Raw genomic sequence first — 22,581 nt, forward strand, 5'->3', positions numbered from 1 at the left:
TATACCCAAATACTGTACAAGCTTTTAGTTATAAGGGGTGACAAAGCAATTCTCCCATTGTGCTTTCTTCTCTTTAGACGATTCTCCTGGTGACTTATTTTTAAATCTGAAATGGGATGAGCGGCATTGTGGCACCATGGTTAACACTGCTGCCTCACGGCGCTAAGGACCCGGGTCCGATCCCGGCCTTGGGTCACTGTCCGTGTGCCGTTTTCACATTCTCCCCGTGTCTGCGTGGGTCTCACCTGCACAGCCCAAAGATGTGCAACAAAGTGGATTGGCCATGCTAAATTGCCCCTGAGTTGGAAAAATAAAATAAATAATTACAAAAATCTGAAATGGGAAGAGCAATCACCGTTCCCACGAATCACTATGTGCTGACATTCTTCTAGAATGTGCATGCAGATATTGCTTTTGGTCTTGACTGTGAAGCACCTCTTCTGTGGTTGAAAACCATGTCTGAGATATTGGGGAGAGCCTTGTCCAAGTGGCCATGCTGTGTGTGCAGATGGCTATCTGGCAATGAAGGGATTATAGCTGAGCCTAGCCCTGATGGCATTTAAGCACATTGAATGATGCGATTTTGTTGCTCTTTTTGAATGTAGGTATCGGGCGCAATTTTCCCGAAAACTTGACTGTTATTTTGATCGTGAAAGCCGGTGCAATTCCCATTCGCTCGGCCGGCACGAATCTGGAATAGGAGTTGGGACAGAATTTGACATTGTGGTAATTGATGGAAGTTGTGCAAGATCTATTTAATCATACTGGCCACATCTACAGTTATTAGTTTTTAGTTTAATGGTGGGTGGATGAGTGATATGCCTATTCTACCATTAAAACTGAATTATCATTCCTAACTCTTGTTTGGTTTTTTTTGGGGGGGAGGGAGCATTTTTAGCTGTTTAACCCCAGGATGGTGTTTTGATGGTTGGAGCTCTTTCGCTAGTCTTGGAAATAATTGCAGGTGGTGAGCTAATGGCATTTTAAAAACTGTAGTCAATGGCAAAAGTGCAGTTCCCTCGCTGTCAGCTACATTTTGGGATTCAATCTGGATGACTTGCCTTCTGCCAGAGGTGGCAAGAGCAGCTTTGTGTGTAGATGTAAGAATGGAGAGAGCTGAGTTGGAAGGCCATAGTGCTGTTCTGAAACCTTAATGTGAAACAAGTTGGGCAGCACGGTGGCGCAGTAGGTTAGCCCTGTTGCCTCACGGTGCTGAGGTCCCAGGTTCGATCCCGGCTCTGGGTCACTGTCCGTGTGGAGTTTGCACATTCTGTCCGTGTTTGTGTGGGTTTCACCCCCGCAACCTAAAAAGATGTGCAAGGTAGGTGGATTGAACACGCTAAATTGCCCCTTAATTGGAAAAAAAAATGAATTGGGTACGCTAAATTATAAAAAAAAAGACAAAAACAAATGTGAAACAAGTCGTTGGTGAAACATTTGCACTCACTGTGTTGCATGAATATGTTAAAAACTGATGCTCAGTGATAACACTACATTTGTGTTTTATGGTCAGCCAGTAATGTGTGTTTTTCACTGCACTGAAGGATTTCCTGTTCCCTGATGAGAATTGCAAACTCTGGGGATATGTCACCAAAATAAATTGGGTATAGGAAGATTAGAATAATGGCTGTAAAACCATGACTCTGGATAAACTATTTTCCTGTTATAGTCTGGTTTTCCAATTGAACTGAATGAGCACGTATCATATGTGAGCTGGTGGGACCTTTCTCCTCAATGTTCCTAATACCCCACCTGCATCTCTATACATGCTGTCCATTCCTATTAAATGTTAAATATATCGAACCTGTTGTAATGCTTGTGTCATGTTTGATTTGTGAATGTGTACATATATATTTTCCGGTTAATTAGGTTTGAAATGCTTATTGAGCATTCTCTCATGCATGGATTATTCATTATACCACAGGTTCTGCTGGACTCCATGCGATATAAGAATGAGCTGAACGACATGAGCAGGATGTGGGTAAGTTCTGTGGAGTTCTCATTTATAAATATCCTCTGGTGTATGTGTCTATGTGGGGCCATATTTATCATGCCTGTGAGAAACATGTACAGGAATATATTTTAAATGCTTTTCAAGGCAATAGACATTTAGTGGTGTTTCTAAGATGGTAAATGGTGTAATCATTAGATGTGGGTGTACTTCAGGAGGTGACTGAAGATGTGTTCGAGCGATAAAAGGTGGCAAGATCAAGGAGTTTAGGAAGAAAAGTCCAGAGTGCTGGATCCTGATTGATAAAGGCACTTTACCAACAATGGAGGATAGGGAGGGGAGAACATAAAATAGACCAGAGTTAGAAGAGCAGAAAGTGGGAGCTGAGACATTAGGCTGAAGGATGTGTCTGTCCACTTTGAGCTATTTGAGATGGGCATCATAAGTTAGTGGATTTAGCACAGAATAGGACGAGACAGTTAAAATTCTGGATGGGTGGAATTTGTATGGAATGGAGATCAGGAATCTGATGAGGGTTGCTAAGAAATTCAAAGGCAATGAAGGTGAGGTAGGGATGGGCGTTAATCTATGTTACATCAGTAGAAATAGTGTTATGACACCCTGGCAAGTGTGCAGTCAATTCTAGCCCCATATACCCTGGAGTCACAACACAAGTGAATTAACCAATAATTCTGATAAAAATTACTGAAGTCGTTGGCCCCTGGCTGTCCAATAATTATAGTCACCAGACTGGGCCTTCAGCTCAAGGTTCACATTCAGGCATATATTTTCCTGTGTAGACACTTTGTATCGCATCAAACCTTTCCTTCAGCTTGTGGTTTGACTTCAAGCCTTTGCAGTCTCGAGAGAATGACACTCTTGCTGGAGAGAGAGTCAGCCTTCACAGTGGCCTTGTGGAGAGGATGAGTGAGAACCTTTTGGACATAATTAATTAGAGCCCTCCATCCAAAGTACAGGATCAAAAGTGAAACCAAACTGGAACCCGTGACTCAACATTCCAGTAGGATCAGAACCAATCACCACCTGTTGCTGGGCAGAGCACAGCCTTTTGGTTCCTTCTGAATTATAGCTACAGGCTGCTTACAGGCTACTTTGCCTCAAAGCCACAGGTCCATTAAACATCCATGGATCAAAAATGTAACAGCAAACATAAAAGAAAGGGGAAATAATGGAATCAACAGGGGATAAATAAGAACAAACAAGAAGGACCCTTGCAATAAGCAGTCTGAGGGGCTGGGCACTGAGTAGTGTACCAAGGTTGTTGATTAGCTTCAGCCTTAGTCGAGAGCTGTGTCAGGGATTGGAATTTACTTTTGATATCAAGTTTTTGAAGGGAACCGAATAGGCAGCTTTGAACTTGAACGACCTATTAAATAAATTATTGTAATAATTGTGTTTACTCTTTCTTGTTATAACTGTAGCACCTCTTCCCTTTGTCAGATAAGTTAAAAGTAAATGTCTTGAGGCTTAACAAATGCTTCATTGTTAAATAGCTCTTATCCAATCCAGGTCCACACATGGATACTTTCATCAGGTCCATACACACATACTTTCATTGGCATTTGATAGGGATGTTATGAGACACATTTGACAAGTCACATTGGGTGAGATTAGAATAGGTGTAAAAAATTGAGTCAAAGGGTAAATATCAAGCAAGGTTTATAAGGAGGAGAAAGAGATTTACAGAAGGATTGGCAGAGATTAGGGCCTCGACAGCCGAACTGGAAAGGACAATTACCTAAAATTTTGATTGCCACTTTCCCGGTATCGAAATTTGATTGAAATAAACGGCACTTCTTGAGTGACTTTACTTCAGTGGCTGCTGAGCGCTCTAACCCGCTGCGGGTATTACTACATGCAAACCGTTGAAATATGCAGAAATTTGTTTTGATTTAATGGCTCGGTCAGTAAAGTGTATTGCATAACTGTGGTACGAAGAAGGGAGGATTCCTGAATCTGTGCCATCTTGAGCTGGTATCATCCAGGTTGCCAGTAGTAACCTTTTTATTGGTCTGAGTGTTTTGGAGAGGCAAGGAAAGCGAAAAGAAAACTGAGCAAATGTGTTCATGTTCATATGTTAGATTAGGACAGTCCCTCACATGATTCAATAGCCTTTTGGCACAAGCTGATTGAAAAAACAACATTGAGAATAGCCACTTGGGCCACATACCAGAAGGCTGCCAGTGACTATGGAACTGTGCATCATTGTGAGCTTTTGTAGCTGGTTAATTGTTGAATCCTGCCAGATAGTGCACTTACTTGGATGTGATTCAATGAAAATTGGATATCTGTACCATCATTGATTTTAATCAATGTCACAAACGTCACCTCATCAACCCATCCTGTTTACTGCCTTAGAAACTAAGATGTCAACTTAAGCTCTGGTCATTGTTCCAAAATACCAAGTGTCGTATCCTGGTGTTAGCACTTTTGTTTATTGATTTATTCTGATGTGAGTGTATTGTGTTCTGATGAAAGGTCAGCAACCTGAAGCATTAGCTGTTTCTCTCGTCAGATTCCGATCCGCTGAGTAGCTTCAGCATTTTCTGTTTTTCTTTCAGATTGCCAGCAGTATTTTGCTTTGGAATGAGAGTAATGTGTGTTGATGATAAACTGGGAATAAGATATAATAGTTTCAGTGCTTAGGATTCTTTGGGAGACTGTGTTTAAATGGTTGCCCAGGACTGCCTTGTTTGAAGTGCAATACCCAACCTTGTTAAAGACGTAGCTTTGCCACTTATGGCTGATCATCTTGCTTTGTTATCCGTAGCGTTTAAGATCTTTTTTGTTAAAGCCTGGTGAAAACCCTTTAATATCCAAGGAAATTGCATTTTGGGCAGGAAAAAATGTTGAATGAAGGGAATTCATCTCCTGAATCCTGACCAAAAGAGTTATTCATCAGTGGAGATGATGAATCTGCAGCAGCCATTCTGAAACTTTGTGAAGCAGAATTGTTAATCATCTTTTTCAGATTGGAAGGAGCTATATCTGAAAGTTTATCACTCATTCTTGCATTATTCTACTATTGACCAGTTGTAACCATTGTTCCTGTGCATTTCAAATCAAAGTTCTGATCTGAGGGGCAATATTCTGCTCAATGGCTGAAACGATGGGATGAATCTACACAATTTTCAATACTGAACTCGATTGCGTTTGTTAATTGCATGCCTCATAAGCTGTGGAAAACCTGATTGTGTGGCCATACCAGATATGGATCATAAATGACCAGGATACTTACAGGAATCTTTGCGGAAATGTTGAAACATAATGGGGCATTTCAAGCACTATCATTTTAAATGAAAGACAGGGTCAGTCTAGGCTATGTTGCCTTCCCAGCCAGTAACTTGACAAGGCCATTGTCTGGCACCTGATGCCCATGGAACCTTTATGCAGGCATGCCACATTTAGGAAAGATAAAGCATGGTAGGAAACCTATAATTCATTATTTAGTGCATTAGGAGGACTGTTACTCTGATAGCATAGATGGTTTTGTGGTGAATCATCTTTGCGTTTCCTTTTTGATAAAAAAAAACCCCACAAGTTCTCAAAAGGTAAACAGTCCAGCCAATGTGCTGCTGGGATTGCAGTTTTCAAGTTGGGTGAGGTGCAGCTTTGCTATTTTTAGCTGTGATTTGGTGAAGTTCACATTGGGGTCAGCAGCTCCATCAATGTCGTCTGTAACCAAGAAAGAGCATGGGAGGGGGTCATCTTTAATAAGACTGCGTGGCCCTTTTTGGTTCAACTATACAAAATATTATAATAATCACTTATTGTCACAAGTAGGCTTCAATGAAGTTACTGTGAAAAGCCCCTAATCGCACATTCCGGCACCTGTTTTGTGAAATAATCGGATTTGTGCTCTCTAGCTCCAGGGGCCTCACGGTAGCATGGTGGTTAGCATCAATGCTTCACAGCTCCAGGGTCCCAGGTTCGATTCCCGGCTGGGTCACTGTCTGTGTGGAGTCTGCACGTCCTCCCCGTGTGTGCGTGGGTTTCCTCCGGGTGCTCCGGTTTCCTCCCACAGTCCAAAGATGTGCGGGTTAGGTGGATTGGCCATGCTAAATTGCCCGTAGTGTAAGGTTAATGGGGGGATTGTTGGGTTACGGGTATACGGGTTACGTGGGTTTAAGTAGGGTGATCATTGCAACATCGAGGGCCGAAGGGCCTGTTCTGTGCTGTACTGTTCTATATCTATATCTAGTTGAATTGCCTTGACCGGGTAGATCCTGGGTTTCATCTCCACTGTGCTGAAATAGCTTACTTGTGTCAACAGTGTCTCCAGTAAAATAGAAAACTGGTAGATATTTTTCAAAAATTGCATGCGCAGTGCCAAAAATAATACCCTCCGTCGTTGAGCCATTTTCACATTGATGTGCCGTCGTTAAGCCATTTTCTGAAGACTTGCTGCCTCTCGTCTTGAAGTTTTCTGCAAGATTTTTCCCAGGGTAGAGGGGTCAAGTGCTAAGGGGCATAGGTTTAAGGTGCGAGGGGCAAGGTTTAGAGGAGATGTACGAGGCATGTTTTTTACACAGAGGGTAGTGGGTGCCTGAAACTCGCTGCCGGAGGAGGTGGTGGAAGCAGGGACGATAGTGACATTTAAGGGGCATCTTGACATGTACATGTATAGGATGGAAATAGTGGGATACGGACCCAGGAAGTGTAGAAGATTTTCGTTTAGACGGGCAGCATGGTCGGCACAGGCTTGGAGGGCCGAAGGGCCTGCTCCTGTGCTGTACTTTTCTTCTTTTTTGTTCTATCATCATCACTTGGAAGTTCCCCTCCAAGCCACCCACCATCCTGACTTGGAAATATATTGCCGTTCCTTCACTGTCACGGAGTAACTATCCTGGAACTCCCTCCCTAACAACAATGTGGGTGTACCTACACCAAATAGATTCAGCGGTTCAAGAAGACAGCTCACCACTGCCTTCTTGAGGGGCAATTAGGGATGGGAAATAAATGCTGGCCTAACCAGCGATGCACGCATCCCATGAATTAATTTTTTGAGAAGTTTTTTTTTAAGCCTTTAAGGCACTAAGCTTTTGTTGTTTAATCATTCCACTCTTCAAGCTTTGTGACTGTCAGATGAAACTTGCCACATGGTTAAATGTTGAATAGGAAAGGTCAAACTACTCACAATCACAGGGTATGTACAAATAAGGAATGATGTTCAACCCATTTTAGTTCATTCATCCAAAAAACCCAACACCATCAATCATACTGTTGTATTTCTTGAAATGATTTCAATTTTCTTTGCCTTTGTTCAACTCACGAAGGTCCATGACGAAGAAATTCACCTTCCAAGTTAAGGATATCCTGATTTCAATTCTGAACTTGCCTTTGACTGAGTTTAAATTCATGCTCCAGATTCGCCTGTTGTGGTGTTTAAAATTTCATGTCTCAGTCACCACCTTTCTGGATGAGAAGTCAAAGTTTTTTCTGAATCAGTCAGTCCCCTGGCTGAAATCAGCTCTGTGGCTCTTCTTTCAACCAACTCTGGTATTCAAATGCATCCCTTGTGTCCTTTGAATAATGACGTGCACATGTGGGCACACGCTAGGGAGGATGCTGAGGCTTTGGAGAGGATGAGCGTAAGAAATAGGCCGAGGTGGAGTCCATTTGTCCCCTTGAACCTGCTCCGTCATTCAATAATGTGGAGATGCCAGCGTTGGACTGGGGTGGTTACGGTAAGAAGTCTTACAATGCCAGGTTAAAGTCCACCAGGAAACAAACTTGTTGGATTTTATCCTGGTGTTGTAAGACTCCTTACTGTGCGTCATTCAGTAAGATCATGGTGATTCTGATTTTGACTTAAACTTCTGCCTGCACCCCCACATAACTTTTGACTCCCTTGTCGATCAAAAATCTGTGTAACTTGGTCTTGAATTTATTCAATGACTCAGCCTCCACTGTTCCTTGGCGTAAATGAATTCCAAAGATTAACGGCCCTCTGAGAGGAGGAAAGCCCCTTATCCTCATTTTAAATCGGAGACCCCCTTTTTAAACTGTGCTCCCAATTTTGAATTCCCCAATGAATGGAATCATCCTCTCAATATTACCCTGTTGAGCCGCCTCAGAATCTTGTACATTTCAATCAGGTCACCTCATTCTTTTAAACTCCAATAATTATAGGTCCGTTGAATCAACTATTCCTCATAAGACATCCCCTTTATTCCAGGAATACGGCTCATGAACCTTCTCTGAACTGCATGAAATGCAAGCATATCCTTAAATAAGCTAGGAGACCACAAGTGCACACACTACTTACTTTAGGTTCACCAATAGCCAATACAGTTGCAACAAGACTTGCCTACTTTTATACTCCATCCCCTCGCATTAAAGTCCAACATTCCATTTGCCTTTTTAATCACCTGCTGTACCTGCATGCCAGCTTTTTGAGATCCAGGGAGATTTAGCACAATCATGCCAAGGACCTGGGGCTTCCGTTCCAGGGAGAAACCAGAGAAACTGATGGTCACTGGAAATTTTTGATGGAATAAATGAGAAGGAACTGTTTCCATCGGCCAGAGGGTTGTTGACCAGAGGGTGCAGTTTTGCGATGAATGGGGGAAAAAATAGCCAGCAGGGATGAGATTTATTTTCATTGTGCATGTTGTTATGATCTGATATGCACTCCCTGAAATTGTGGTGGAAGCAGCTGCCATAGTAACTTGTAGCAAAAACATTTTTAGGAGCTATTGATGGCTATGATGGCTTTGTGATTAAATGGTCTAGGGCTGTTGCACAGACCAGAAGGTCACATTCCAGTCACATTTTGTGCTGAGTTAGCTTGTTTGCTGGGGTAATGTAAGGACAGTTGGCCTCTGTGTTTTGAACAATTCGGCTAGGATTCCTCTTCCTGACTACTACCCAGTGATTCCTGCTGCAAACTCTTTGTTTTGTACGGACATGGATTGAATCCAGGTTTGGATTTGACTGTCATGTACTTAGAAAATCTGCTGACGTTTGCTGTCTGGCCTCAGTCATGAACAATAGCCACTTGAGTGAATTACGCAAAAACCTCCATTGGCTGTTGAACTAAAGAACAGCAACAATCTACCTCCAGAAGAGAAAGGAGAAAAAATGAACTGAATAATACCTGCAACAGAGATGATATATATAATAGATCATAGGTGATCTGGAGTCTGCTATCTGATATTTATTCCAATTATTTTTCTATCTATATGTGGCAGGATTCACTTATTGCTTCAGAGCAAGAAATTTACTCTAGCTTTATACCACCTGGCCACCCTGAGATAAATGATAAATGTTGCACACCACATACTGTTTACTGACTACTTTTATTTTGAAGATAACTTGAAGGAAGTATAACTTTAAATCACATTATTCTCCTTATTTACATTATTATTTTTGCTCCATCTCTAGTGGGTTTGCAGTGTTTTCATTGATGCAGGCACTTTATTTTCTTTCTCCTTTCCTTTCAGATATTTTCATAGTCATCAAATGAAACTCCTCCCCACTTTTATTCTCACAGCAGATGTGAAATAATTTTTGTAACTTTTGCTAAAAGAGGCTATTTCCAATACTGAGACTTCCAAGTGGCCAGTACAGGCCGAGGCCTTGGTGCCCCAGGCTGCATTGCTTGACGTTCTCATTCAGGTACCCCCTCAGCAGGATACTTTAAATTTTAAAATAAAGGGCAGCACGGTGGCCTAGTGGTTAGCACAACCGCCTCACGGCACTGAGGTCCCAGGTTCGATCCCGGCTCTGGGTCACTGTCCGTGTGGAGTTTGCACATTCTCCCCGTGTCTGCGTGGGTTTCGCCCCCACAACCCAAAAATGTGCAGAGTAGGTGGATTGGCCACGCTAAATTGCCCCTTAATTGGAAAAAATAATTGGCTAATCTAAATTTATAAAAAAAAAAAAAAAATTTTTAAATAAAAAAACACATTTGGTCTACATATGGTGCAGTGGTTTGCACTGCTGCTTCATGGCGCTGTTATGGGTCAGGGTTTGGAGAATCCCAAAGTGTACCATGGAGTTCACCTGACCCGCAACTTTTAATAGATTGTGGTATGGGGAGCACATGGCCCACTTTACAGGTATGGTACAACAGAAATGGAAAAGTATATTCTTGAAAGCAAAACAATGTTTATTCTATGAACTCAAGTTAACCTTTTTAAAACATACAGTGAACAACTTAGCAACCATTAATTCAAAGATAACTCCCAAAGAATACAACACTAAGTAACCTGTATTTTAACACCCAAAAGACTTAACAAACCTTTAAACAGGAGCACATTCAGAGTTTACATTCAATACTGAAAACATTTACATTTCTGAATACACCAAATGACCAAGAGATAGTCCTTCATGGCAGAGAGCTCAACAATCCAGCTGCTTCGGCTGACTTCAGCTGCAACTCACTGAAAAACAAAACCAAAAAGACAGACACACCCAAGCTTTTCTCAAAGTGAAACTGAAAAGCAGAACCAGAGTTCAGCTCCACCCACATTCTGACATCACTACAGTAACATGAGTAGCTAACCATTTCTTAAACCGACATTCTCATGACTGCCAAGGTCCCAGGATCTATCATGGCCCCAGGTCACTGTCCGTGTGGAGATTGCTCGTTCACCCCGTGTCAACATGAGTCTCACCCCTGTAATGCAAAGATGTACTTTGTAGAATGGATTGACTTCGCTAAATTGCCCCTTAGTCGGGGAAAAAATAAATTGTGCACTTTAAATTAAAACAATTGCCTCTGTAACGTTGGTGGCAAGGTAGGGAAAAAAATCAGCAAACTTTTTTGCTCTTGGTTGCAATTTCATAAAGCTTGCTTGAAGTTGCATGTGTGTAAACATGATGTGAGGACAGGAACAACTTCAGTATATTCCTTGATAACATTTTGATCTAAGTTTGTTTCGCACTGCAACACCAATGGCAATTGCCAACGGCTTTATAATTAGATACCAGAGCTTTTGTGTCTTAGCTCACATATTAAGAATGGTCACTTCACCAAGGTGCTGGCATACAAGAACACTAACTCCATCCAGTAAGAGTCAGCATCCTAAGCAGAGAAAGATGCAAAAACTTAAAACAATACCAGAAGGACACTCCATCCAATTGCAGCTGCTCCGGACTAACAAATAATGCAGCAGAGGATTACATTGGAGCGCACAATTAGTAGTTGTTACTGGAACATTAGCTGTGCAGAAATTCCAGACAAGGTAATCCTGTCAGGCTCCTATTCAGAAGGACAATGATGTTATTACTTTCAGCTGAAGTCAACACCAGCAGCTCAATATGGCCAAAGAACTTGATACAGGGTCATAACGGACATCCACACAAAGTCAGCCGTAATCTAATTCTTGCCTCTTGTATATCCCGAATTTACTTTACACAGTCTTCAACTGCCTAGGCTGTAACGGCTAGAATTTATTCCCAAAACAGTTCTATGCTTCGTTAAGTCACTCCTTCAAACCGCTATCTTGGACCAAGCTTTTGGTCACCTATCCTAATATCAGTTTGTGTAGCTCGGTGTCAAGATTTGTTTGGTAACCTTGGCTAATGAGAGATATTGTAGGTTTTGTCAAAAAGAAAAAGGAGGCAATTGTCAGGGCTAGAAGGCTGGGAACAGACGAAGCCTGTGTGCAATATAAGGAAAGTAGGAAGGAACTTGAGCAAGGAGTCAGGAGGGCTAATCGGGGTCACGAAAAGTCATTGGCAAATAGGGTTAAGGAAAATCTCAAGGCTTTTTACACGGACATAAGAAGCAAAGGGGTAGCCAGGGAAAGGGTTGGCCCACTGAAAGACAGGGGAAGGAATGTGTGGAGCCAGAGGAAATGGGCGAGGTTCTGAATGAATACTTTGCATCAGTGTTCACCAAAGAGAAGGAATTGGTGGATGTTGAGTCTGGAGAAGGGTGTGCAAATAGCCTGGGTCACATTGAGATCCAAAAAGACGAGGTGTTGGGCGTCTTGAAAAATATTAATGTAGATAAGTCCCCAGGGCCTGATGGGATCTACCCCAGAATACTGAAGGAGGCTAGAGAGGAAATTGCTGAGGCCTTGACAGAAATATTTGGATCCTCACTGTCTTCAGGTGATGTCCTGGAGGACTGGAGAATAGCCAATGTTGTTCCTTTGTTTAAGAAGGGTAGCAAGGATAATCCAGGGAACTACAGACCGGTGAGCCTTACGTCAGTGGTCGGGAAATTACTGGAGAGAAATCTTCGAGACAGGATCTACTCCCATTTGGAAGCAAATGGACGTGTTAGTGAGAGGCAGCATGGTTTTGTGAAGGGGAGGTCGTGTCTCACTAACTTGATGGAGTTTTTCTAGGAGGTCACAAAAATGATTGATGCAGGTAGGGCACTGGATGTTGTCTATATGGACTTCAGTAAGGCCTTTGACAAGGTCCCTCATGGCAGACTGGTACAAAAGGTGAAGTCACACGGGATCAGGGGTGAGCTGGCAAAATGGATACAGAACTGGCTAGGTCACAGAAGGCAGAGAGTAGCAATGGAAGGGTGCTTTTCTGATTGGAGGGCTGTGACTAGTGGTGTTCCACAGGGGTCAGTGCTGGGACTGTTGCTGTTCGTAGTATATATAAATGATTTGGAGGAAAATGTAACTGGTCTGATTAGTAAGTTTGCAGACGACACAAAGGTTGGTGGAATTGCAGATAGCGATGAGGACTGTCAGAGGATACAGCAGGATTTTGATTGTTTGGAGACTTGGGCGGAGAGATGGCAGATGGAGTTTAATCCGGACAAATGTGAGGTAATGCATTTTGGAAGGTCTAATACAGGTAGGGAATATACAGTGAATGGTAGAACTCTTGAGTATTGGAAGTCAGAGAGATCTAGGTGTACAGCTCCACAGGTCACTGAAAGGGGCAACGCAGGTGGAGAAGGTAGTCACGAAGGCATACGGCATGCTTGCCTTAATTGACCGGGGCATTGAGTATAAAAGTTGGCTACTTGCGTTGCAGCTGTATAGAACCTTAGTTAGGCCACACTTAGGAGTATAGTGTTCTATTCTGATCGCCACACTACCAGGAGGATGTGGAGGTATTAGAGAGGGTGCAGAAGAGATTTACCAGGATGATGCCTGGTATGGAGGACATTAGCTATGAGGAGAGGTTGAATAAACTCTATTTGTTCTCACTGGAACGACGGAGGTTGAGGGGCGACCTGATAGAGGCCTACAAAATTAAGAGGAGCATAGACAGGGTGGATAGTCAGATACGTTTTCCCAGGGTAGAGGGGTCAATTACTAGGGGGCAGAGGTTTAAAGTGCGAAGGGAAAGGTTTAGAGGAGATGTACGAGGCAAACTTTTTACACAGAGGGTAGTGGGTGCCTGGAACTCGCTGCCGGAGGAGGTGGTGGAAGCAGGGACGATAGTGAGGTTTAAGGGGCATCTTGACAAATACATGAACAGGATGGGAATAGAGGGATATGGACCCTGGAAGTGTGGAACATTTTAGTTTAGATGGGCAGCATGGCTGGTGCAGGCTTGGAGGGCTGAAGGGCCTGTTCCTGTGCTGTACTTCTTTGTTCTTTGTTTGATAATGCCCCTTGAAGTGCTTTGGGATATTTTCCTGCATTAACAATGTTGTATCAATTTAAGTTCTTGTTGAAGAACATTAACCCATTTTTCAGACGAAGACAGACGGCAATGATATTTCCTTCATTTACTTCAGATTTCTGGAATCTACAGTATTACTTTTTGCGTCCTGAGCTTGTGTTACCGGCAGAAATAACAGGCATATCACCACAGAAAATAAACAGCTTTCGGTGAAGAGAAGAGAGGAAAACAAGCCATTAGGTTGTTTCAGATCTGCAGTTTTTGACCGACCATTATTTCCAATTTTTGGAAAAAGAGCAAAACCTCAGAACTGAACACTACGTTGACTGCATAGTTGCCGCACCAAAATCCAAGCTTATCAGGGTAATAAGTTAAACTTGGAATATTTGCATAATTACATCAAACTTACCAACATAGATCAGGCTTCAAATCCTAGTAAACCACGTTTTAATCGATATACAAATAGTCATTTGGCAAGACAAAACTTCTGTATTGCTGAAAAAGCAGATTTTGTTGAAAAATTGTTGTTTCCCCAACATTGGTATTCGCGCGATTGTCCTGATGAGTGCAAGACCAAAAGCTTCGACAAATTGTCTATTTTCAGCAAAATAATTAAAAATGTACGGTAACTTTTGGCAGACTTATGCAAATTCCTGCCTCACGCTTCAATATCAGAGCCATAATATGAGCAAACTAGCCTTCACCCACAGTATCCGTAATGGTGTTGTGCTTTCAGCTGTCCAGCTTCTACACTCCGACGTCCCCTTCCTGCCTCTGCAGCTCCCTCTTCGCCTTTAACCCCTGCCTTAAAACCCACATCTTTGACCAAGCTTTAAGTCACCTCTCCTCTCACCTCATCCTTCAGTGCCCGTTTTTCTCATTTTAAAAAAAAAATTTAAATCAACGCGGGGACATTTCCCTTAACTTTTTTTGGACACGAAGAAGCAATTTATCATGGCCAATCCACCTAACCTGCGCATCTTTGGACTGTGGGAGGAAAGCGAGGAAACCCACGCAGACACCAGAAGAATGTACAAACTCCACACGGTCACCTAAGGTCAGAATCGTACCTGGTTCCCTCTACTGTGAGGCAGCAGTGCTAACCACTGTGCCACCATGCTGTCCCAACTTGTCAACTGGCCTGGTTGAGATCAGCTGACAGAGCATAGCCCATGATTAAATAAATAAAAACAGAATGCTTAAATTACTCAGCAGCTGTGGCGGGGAAATGAATTAAAGTTACAAGTCTGTGACATTTCATCAGAATTGAACCCAAGAAAAATGTTGAACTTCTAGTGAACCAAAGAATAACCATTTGTGATTTGTGAAACTACCAATATTCATGTTGTATCAAAATGTATTTGAATGGCATTTGCTGAGGAAAGTAATTTGTGTTTATATTTTCTTTCCTCACAAAGGGTCACTTAAGTGAAGGTTATGGGAAGTTGAGCTGTATCTACCTCAAACTGTTAATAACAAAAATGGAATTCCACAGTAAAGTAAGTAACCTCTATGTCTTTATTTCTTTACTTTTGTTAAGGTCCTTTCCATGTATTGTTTTGGACAGATAAAATTGAAGTATCAATCTCCTCTAGTAATATTCCCAGAGTCCTCTTATCGATCACTCTTGTCTGGACGATCCTTATTATGATGTCATTAATTAATCAAGTTTCATTGCACATTACCAGGCCTAATACAGCCTTCATTGTTACTTACAGAAGGTAATGAATGTTCTAAGAAACAATCCTGAAATCTAAGGGGAATTGGCAAATATTTGGCAGATAGAGTATAATGTGGGGTAAATGTGAGGTTGTTCACTTTGACAGGAACACTAAGAAGCCGAGTATTATTTATATGGAGGTAAACTACAGAATGCTGTGGTGCAGAACGATCTGGGTGTCCTGTGTGAATCCCAAATATGCAAGTACAGCAAGTAAGTCGGAAGTCAAATGGCGTATTGGTCCATTGCAAGGGGAATTCCTCAGAGTGTCTTTAGCCTTTAGAATTCTCTTTCATAGAGAGCAGGTGAGGTTGGGTCATTGAATGCATTCACAGTTGTGTTACGACTCCTCTGGGCTAGTGTGCAGTCCATTCCAGCCCCACTTGACTCGGAGTTGCAGCACAATTGAAATGAATAAATAATTCTCAGAAAAAAACACCCAACGTCTTTAGCCCTTTATTGCAGTAACTGCAATCACCAAGTTTGTGAATTTAGACACAATTAAATGTATAAATAACGATAGCTGTAATTAAATATGCAGCAAATACAACAGTTAACTATTATCCAATTCCTAACACCCCCCATCCCCCCCCCAAACTTAAACTCATCCCATCCCTTTTTCTGACTGACACACACACGCAAGGGGAGAAGATAATAGGTACAAGGGACAATAATCTTTATTAGTGTCACAAACAGGCTTACTTCAACACTGCACTGAAGTTACTGTGAAAATCCCCTAGTCGCCAGATTCCAGCACCTGTTCGAGTACACGGAGGGAGAATTCAGAATGTCCAATTAACCGAACAAGCACGCCTTTCGGGACTTATGGCTGGAAAAGGGCGAACCTGGAGAAAACCCACGCAGACACGGGGAGAACGTGAAGTCTTTGCACTGACAGTGACCCAAGCCGGGAATCGAACCCGGTAATCGAACCCGGTTCCTTGTGCTGTGAAGCAACAGTGCTAACTATTGTGCTACCGGGATAAAAGTCTTTGTTTCATATCATGGTTTTGTTTCATGTGGTTGTCTTGTCGCACATCTTCCTTCAATCTAGGCTTTCAGTTTGAGATTTTTACTGTAGATTCATGTAGGTTCTGTGTAAACTACACAGTTTTCCTGGAGAAAACACAAGGTGGAGAGAGAGCAGTTTCTTTCCTTTGAGCGTCCATGACTCCAACTGTCCTTCCCCTGGCTCTCTGAAAATGATCCCACTCAGGCAGGACCCAATCACTGTTGCCAGACAGAATACGGCTTTTGGCCAATTCATTGGCCACCAGCCAACAAATCGATCCGAGTCCCAACCATCCCTTGGGTGCTGAAAAATCTGAGTTCTGCTGTCCAAAACTAAGTGTTCTCTTTTGTAACCTTTGACTTCCTCATTTCCCTTGCTCTACTTGATATATATGTCCATCAAACATCCATAGATCAAAATGATAACGGCAAAAATAAAGGGGAAAAAAGTGAATCAAAGATAGGGACTTACAGTTGAATTGGACAGATTTTTGATTTACAAAGGATCCAAGGCTATGGGGAGGTAGATAGGAAAGTGGAGTTAAAGCCCACAACCAAATCAGCCGTGATCTTATTGAATGGTGGAGCAGGTTCCGGCGGCTGAATCGTCTAATGTTGCTCCTATTTCTTATGCTCTATCTTTGTAACATCAGCAAATTCGGTAATCATACACCCTGTCATTTCCTATAGATGAAAATAGTTGCGGCCCCAATATCGATCCCTGTGGCGCTCTACTAGTTAGAGTTTGCTGACCTGCAAATGACCCCACTTATCCGGAGTCTGTTTCCTGTTAAGTCAAACCTCCATCCATGCTATTTCATTATCCCTGCCACAGGAGCACTTGTGCAGCAACCTTTTATATGACACCTTATCAAACATCTTTTGACAATCCAAGTACACCATGTCTACTGATTGCTCTTCATCCACACTGCACATTATATCCTCAAAGAATTGTAATAAATTTGTCAAACTCCATTTCCCTTCCATCAAGTCAAGTTGACTGCATACATGTTGATTTATGGGTACTGCTTGTCAACTCTGTGATGTACTGCAATGGAAAGGGATTCCTTTCTGTCAACATCCAGCTGGTGTGTGACCATAGACAGCAAATCATGTGGGCCAATGCCCAGTATCCTGGCACAGTAAGAAGTCTTACAACACCAGGTTGAGGTCCAACAGGTTTGTTCCAAATCACTAGCTTTCGGAGCACTGCTCCTTCCTCAGGTGAATCAATTAATTGGGTACTCTAAAATATATATATTTCTCTGAGCCAGTAGGGGATGGTGTCTCCAGTTATGTGTCACCTTGTCCGGCAAGAGAGAGGGAAATGTGTGCATGAGTGTGGGTGATGTGGCTGACATAGATAAATAGCTGGCAGTGCGTACAAGCTGTTGGGGAGGTTGCTAGGCCTATAGCGGACTGCCACGTGTGTGAGACGGTGAAGTGAAGCTATTCATTATTTGGCACGGTTGTGATTGATAGGAGATTTGGTGATCGGTTGAGTGATGGGGTGTGGTACATTGAGCAAGGTTTGAGGCTAGTGGTGAAGTTGTGCGGCATTTGAAGATGCATTCGTTGGACTTTGACCGCTTGCGTGAGGTAATTGAACTTCTTTTGGATCCCCAGATCCTCTGGCTGGATTTCTGGCTTAGTTTGCCTTGGCTGTCTGTATCTTCACAAATGTTTGTCTGGGGGCTCTCCTGGCCCCCTGTGGATCCATGACGTGGCTCCTTCTGGGCAGCTTCAACAAATTTTAGAACTTTTTCTCTCTCCCATGTTATGCCATTCTTGATGTGGAGATGCCGGTGTTGGACTGGGGTGAGCACAGTAAGAAGTCTTACAACACCAGGTTAAAGTCCAACAGGTTTGTTTCAAACACGAGCTTTCGGAGCGCAGCTCCTTCCTCAGGTGAATCTCCTGAGGAAGGAGCTGCGCTCCGAAAGCTCGTGTTTGAAACAAACCTGTTGGACTTTAACCTGGTGTTGTGAGACTTCTTACTATGCCATTCTTGTGTCTGCCTCATGGATATTACTTTTCGAACAATTTCCAGCACCTATACCAGCTAAATTGCACCTCCACTTTAAGAACTGCTGGCTGGCCATAAGTGGTGCTTGAACTTGGCCAGATGGAACTTGTGGATATTTTTAGAGTTTTTAGAACAGTATAGCACAGAACAGGCCCTTCGGCCCTCGATGTTGTGCCGAGCAATGATCACCCCACTCAAACCCACATACCCGTAACCCAACAATCCCCCCATTAACCTTACACTACGGGCAATTTAGCATGGCCAATCCACCTAACCCGCACATCTTTGGACTGTGGGAGGAAACCGGAGCACCCGGAGGAAACCCACGCACACACGGGGAGGACGTGCAGACTCCACACAGACAGTGACCCAGCCGGGAATCGAACCTGGGACCCTGGAGCTGTGAAGCATTGATGCTAACCACCATGCTACCGTGAGGCCCCCAATATATGGGAAGGTTTTGCACCCCCTGCTCAGCAAGCAGCCACTCAACAGTGCACGACTTGTATTCTATTATCACTTGAATTAGCAGGCAGTGTGTAGATGTTTGCATCAAGAACAATAGGCATGGGTTAATTACGCATTGCAGTCTCGGTGCCTGTTTTTTTGGGGGGTAGGTAATCAAATTTCATGGCCCGATTTATCTTATTGTAACTGTTTTCCTTTCCTCCCCCTCGGAGTGGTTGACTCCTGTGGTATGGTTCCAGGGGTATTGGGAAGCCTATGGACCACCTCCAAATGGTCATTCTACATATGTGAGGTTGTATTGTATTGGGGTAAGGAGAAACCGCAGGTATGCCTGATCCTGTCCTCGCTTACCAAAAGCAGGGACCAGCAGGGAGGATTAGCCAGCAATTGGGAAAGGGAATCCCAGTGACTTCAAGGCTAGTTTTGGTGCCCTCAATTCCTGCCTTGGCTGAGATCATCTGACTTGTAACAGATGGAGGTTTAAGCATCTGACACCATGGACTGCATGGCTTAGTATAACTGGGTGCATTTATCCACTTGCTCGCCAAGGCAACAAGTGCAGGTTGTTCAGAGGTTACAACTGATTCAAGTCACATTGTTGAAATGCTCAGTGTCCAGCATTAATGACCCGTTTCTGAAGCTGTTGTTGCCACGCCTTACCCTGTATCATGCGAAGAGCAATTTGACTGCAGGTGATATTCGGGCACACTAAAACAAAGGATTTATATAAAGAGGAAAAAACTGAAAATTCTATTTGATATTTATTGAAGCATCTGTGCTGGGAGTGAAATGCTTTTACACCTGCAATCCACAGGAAATATTCAAGTGTTAACCTTTTGAAATTGGAAATTTAAATTGCACACCCAAGCACATGATTAGATAAAAGATGCTTCTCTGGGGAATTCTTGTTACAGTGCCCACATTCTTAATCTGGGAAATATCGTTGAATTTACTGCCCTGTATGTCTGGGATTAATTTTTAAAAATAAATTTAGAGTACCCAATTATTTTTTTCCAATTAAGGGGCAATTTAGCATGGCCAATCCACCTACCCTCCACATCTTTGGGGTTGTGGGAGCGACACCCACGCAAACACGGGGAGAATGTGCAAACTCTACACAGAATGTGACCTGGGGCTAGGGTCGAACCTGGAACCTTGGTGCCATGAGGCAACAGTGCTAACCACTGTGCCACCGTGGTGCCCATGTCTGGGATTAATATATAAGAGAACAACAGTGATGGAGCCAAGTGAGTGTTGAGAGAGCGATCTAGGGATAGACATTAGCAATGCTAATTGTGCTACCAGGCCCTTCTCATTCAAAACTATTTTACTTTTCAAAAATTCAGGCCTGGATTCCATTTCAAAACATGGAGTCGTCTTTATGAGAACTCTCATACTCGCCTTCAGTAAAGGTGAGAACGTTAGTTTGCAGGCCTATCACTGCTTCCCTATGTGCATCAGAATCCACTTAATCCTGACATCTTTTCCCCTGGCCTGGCTGCAGGCCACTTGTGCCCAGCACCACTTACTGATCCCAACTTAGTACGAATCTGTAAAGCACATGCGTATACCAGTATTTGGGCATGTGGCTGAGTGTCAGTATCAGGGCCTCCTCTTAATGCTGTGCTTGTTGCTCTCTTTTCACTCTCTGGGGCTGCTGCGCCTGAGCAGATGGCAGTTTTGCTATATGCAAGCAAGAACTTCTGAAGGTTGGGGTGAGAGAAGGTGATTAGGGTGGGGAGGAACGGTTACACCATCAGCTTACTTCCCACGCCAGATAGCAGGATGAGAATGTCCTGAGTTGCGAAAGGGCAAAACACAGAAGCATGGCGCCATTCGCGATGTTCTCAGTGAGGCCAGATACTGTGGGCTTTGCAGCCAACGTTATGATGCTGAGAGCCATTTCTTCCATACAACTCAGCAAATACAGGCACCTTTGTTTTGGGTCTCCTCTACTCCCTACTATTGTATGGCACCATTTCAACAAATTCATTTGCGGTATGCGGGCAGGGTGGTTAGACCAGTATTTATTGCCCATCCCTAGTTTCCCTTCAAAGATTGTGGTGAGTTGCCTTCTTGAACTGCTGCAGTCCTTCAGGTGTAGGTACACCCACTGTGCTGTTAAGGAGGGAGTTCCAGGATTTTGCCCAGCCACAGCGAAAGAACGGCAATACATTTCCAGGTCAGGGTGATGAGTGACTTGGAGGGGAACCTTCAGGTTGTGGGGTGACCAGGTATCTGCTGTTCTTGTCCTTCTAGATGGTAGTGGTCATGAGTTTGGAAGGTGCTGTCTCAGGAACCTTGGTGAGCTCCTGCAGTGCACCTTGTAAATGGTACACCAGGCTGCCACTGTACATCCTTGTCCTGCCAGATGGGTAACAGGATGTTAGTGATTGCGTAGCACTGTGTTTGATTAATGTGCCTACCATAGATGAATAGCTGGAGGCATGTGGAAGCAACCACAGGTCGGTATGATGCTGGTAGTTTTGGCAGTTGTGTGACTGTTGGGTATGATTCTTTTTTTAAAATGAATTTGAGTACCCAATTCATTTTTTCCAATTAAGGGGCAATTTAGCGTGTCCAATCCACCGAGCCTACATATCTTTGGGTTGTGGGGGCGAAACCCATGCAAACACGGGGAGAATGTGCAAACTCCAAATGGACAGTGATCCAGGGCCGGGATCGAACCTGGGTCCTTAGTGCCGTGAGGCAGCAGGGCTAACCCACTGCGCCACTGTGCTGCCCTTGTTAGGTATGATTCCTGAGTGCCATGAATTGTTGTGGGGGAGTAATGGAGGTGTGGTGCATTAAGCAATGCAAGAAGCTGGTATTCTGTTGAGTGGGAGCTGCCAACGTGACGATGCAAACACTGACATCGACTAATCGTATAAGATAATTAGATTTCTTGGGCTGTGCTGCAAGCGCCTCTAATCCTGAATCCAGGAGTTGACCTTCTGGGCCACCACCTCTCACTTTTTCCTGAGAATGAGCCGGGAGAGCCTCCTCAAGAGCCTCCTAGCTCCCTGTGACACCCTGGCGTCTCTCTTTCTGCACTGCTAAAGCCTCTAGTGCCACAGCCATCACTCCGGTGCCCTCTCTGAGCCTTGGTATTCAATTCGCCATAATTTCAATTTCAACACTGTTGTTTAGTGCAGCTTCTCTTTTAAAAGGGTAACCTGCCTCTCATGGTTTGGTCACAATATTGCAGTGTCCAGGAGAGGAGCTGAGCACTACAATCATTTGACATGAGGTGTGTACGCCAAGTTTTTGTGTTGCCCATCTTGATCTGAACAGACATGGGCAGGTTGTGAGTGACCTCCTGCATTCAAAAACAGGGCTATCCAATTTCTCATTCATTGTCTCAGCAGGAACTCTGGAGACCAAATGTGTCTCCAGCACAAAAAAATGGAAATCTTTGTCCTTCTCTGAGCAGGACAATTGCTGCTTGTTTCCATATTAAAGTTAGCTTTCCTATTGATTTTGAGTGAGACCTTCACTTATCACCTCCTGCTAGGCATTTCACAGAACGCTTTCTATGAGACCCGAAATCTTTTACTAAATATTTCAGCTTCTCTGTGCTGCACCTGCTCAATCAGCCCTGCCGGGCTAGCATCCAAAAACGTTTGGGTTCTTCCTGTTGCTCCCTCTGCGACAAAACATTTTAATTCAGGATTAAACAGATCTCATCCCAACAAGCACCACAGGTTTTAAGAGCTTGCTGCATGTCGTGCTGAATGCTCTGTTAGGATTGCTAATCGCTAAAATCTATCCCAGTGTTTCTCATACTAGGGAACTTGTGTTACTGAATTAACTAGTGGCAATGTTGCCACA

General features: G+C 43.4%; 1 protein-coding gene across 7 annotated transcripts in view; it reads left to right on the forward strand.

The window, feature by feature from the left end:
• hip1 (huntingtin interacting protein 1) overlaps nt 1-22,581 on the forward strand; it is a 308,710-nt gene that overhangs the window by 137,770 nt on the left and 148,359 nt on the right. For all 7 annotated transcript variants that reach the window (XM_038813806.1, XM_038813808.1, XM_038813807.1 and 4 more), the window contains 2 exons: nt 1,925-1,981; nt 14,944-15,024. In XM_038813806.1, coding sequence (XP_038669734.1) covers nt 1,925-1,981; nt 14,944-15,024 — 138 coding nt within the window. The remainder of the gene's footprint in view (nt 1-1,924; nt 1,982-14,943; nt 15,025-22,581) is intronic.

This window comes from Scyliorhinus canicula, chromosome 12 (genome assembly GCF_902713615.1).
Source record: "Scyliorhinus canicula chromosome 12, sScyCan1.1, whole genome shotgun sequence".
Classification (NCBI taxonomy): domain Eukaryota; kingdom Metazoa; phylum Chordata; class Chondrichthyes; order Carcharhiniformes; family Scyliorhinidae; genus Scyliorhinus; species Scyliorhinus canicula.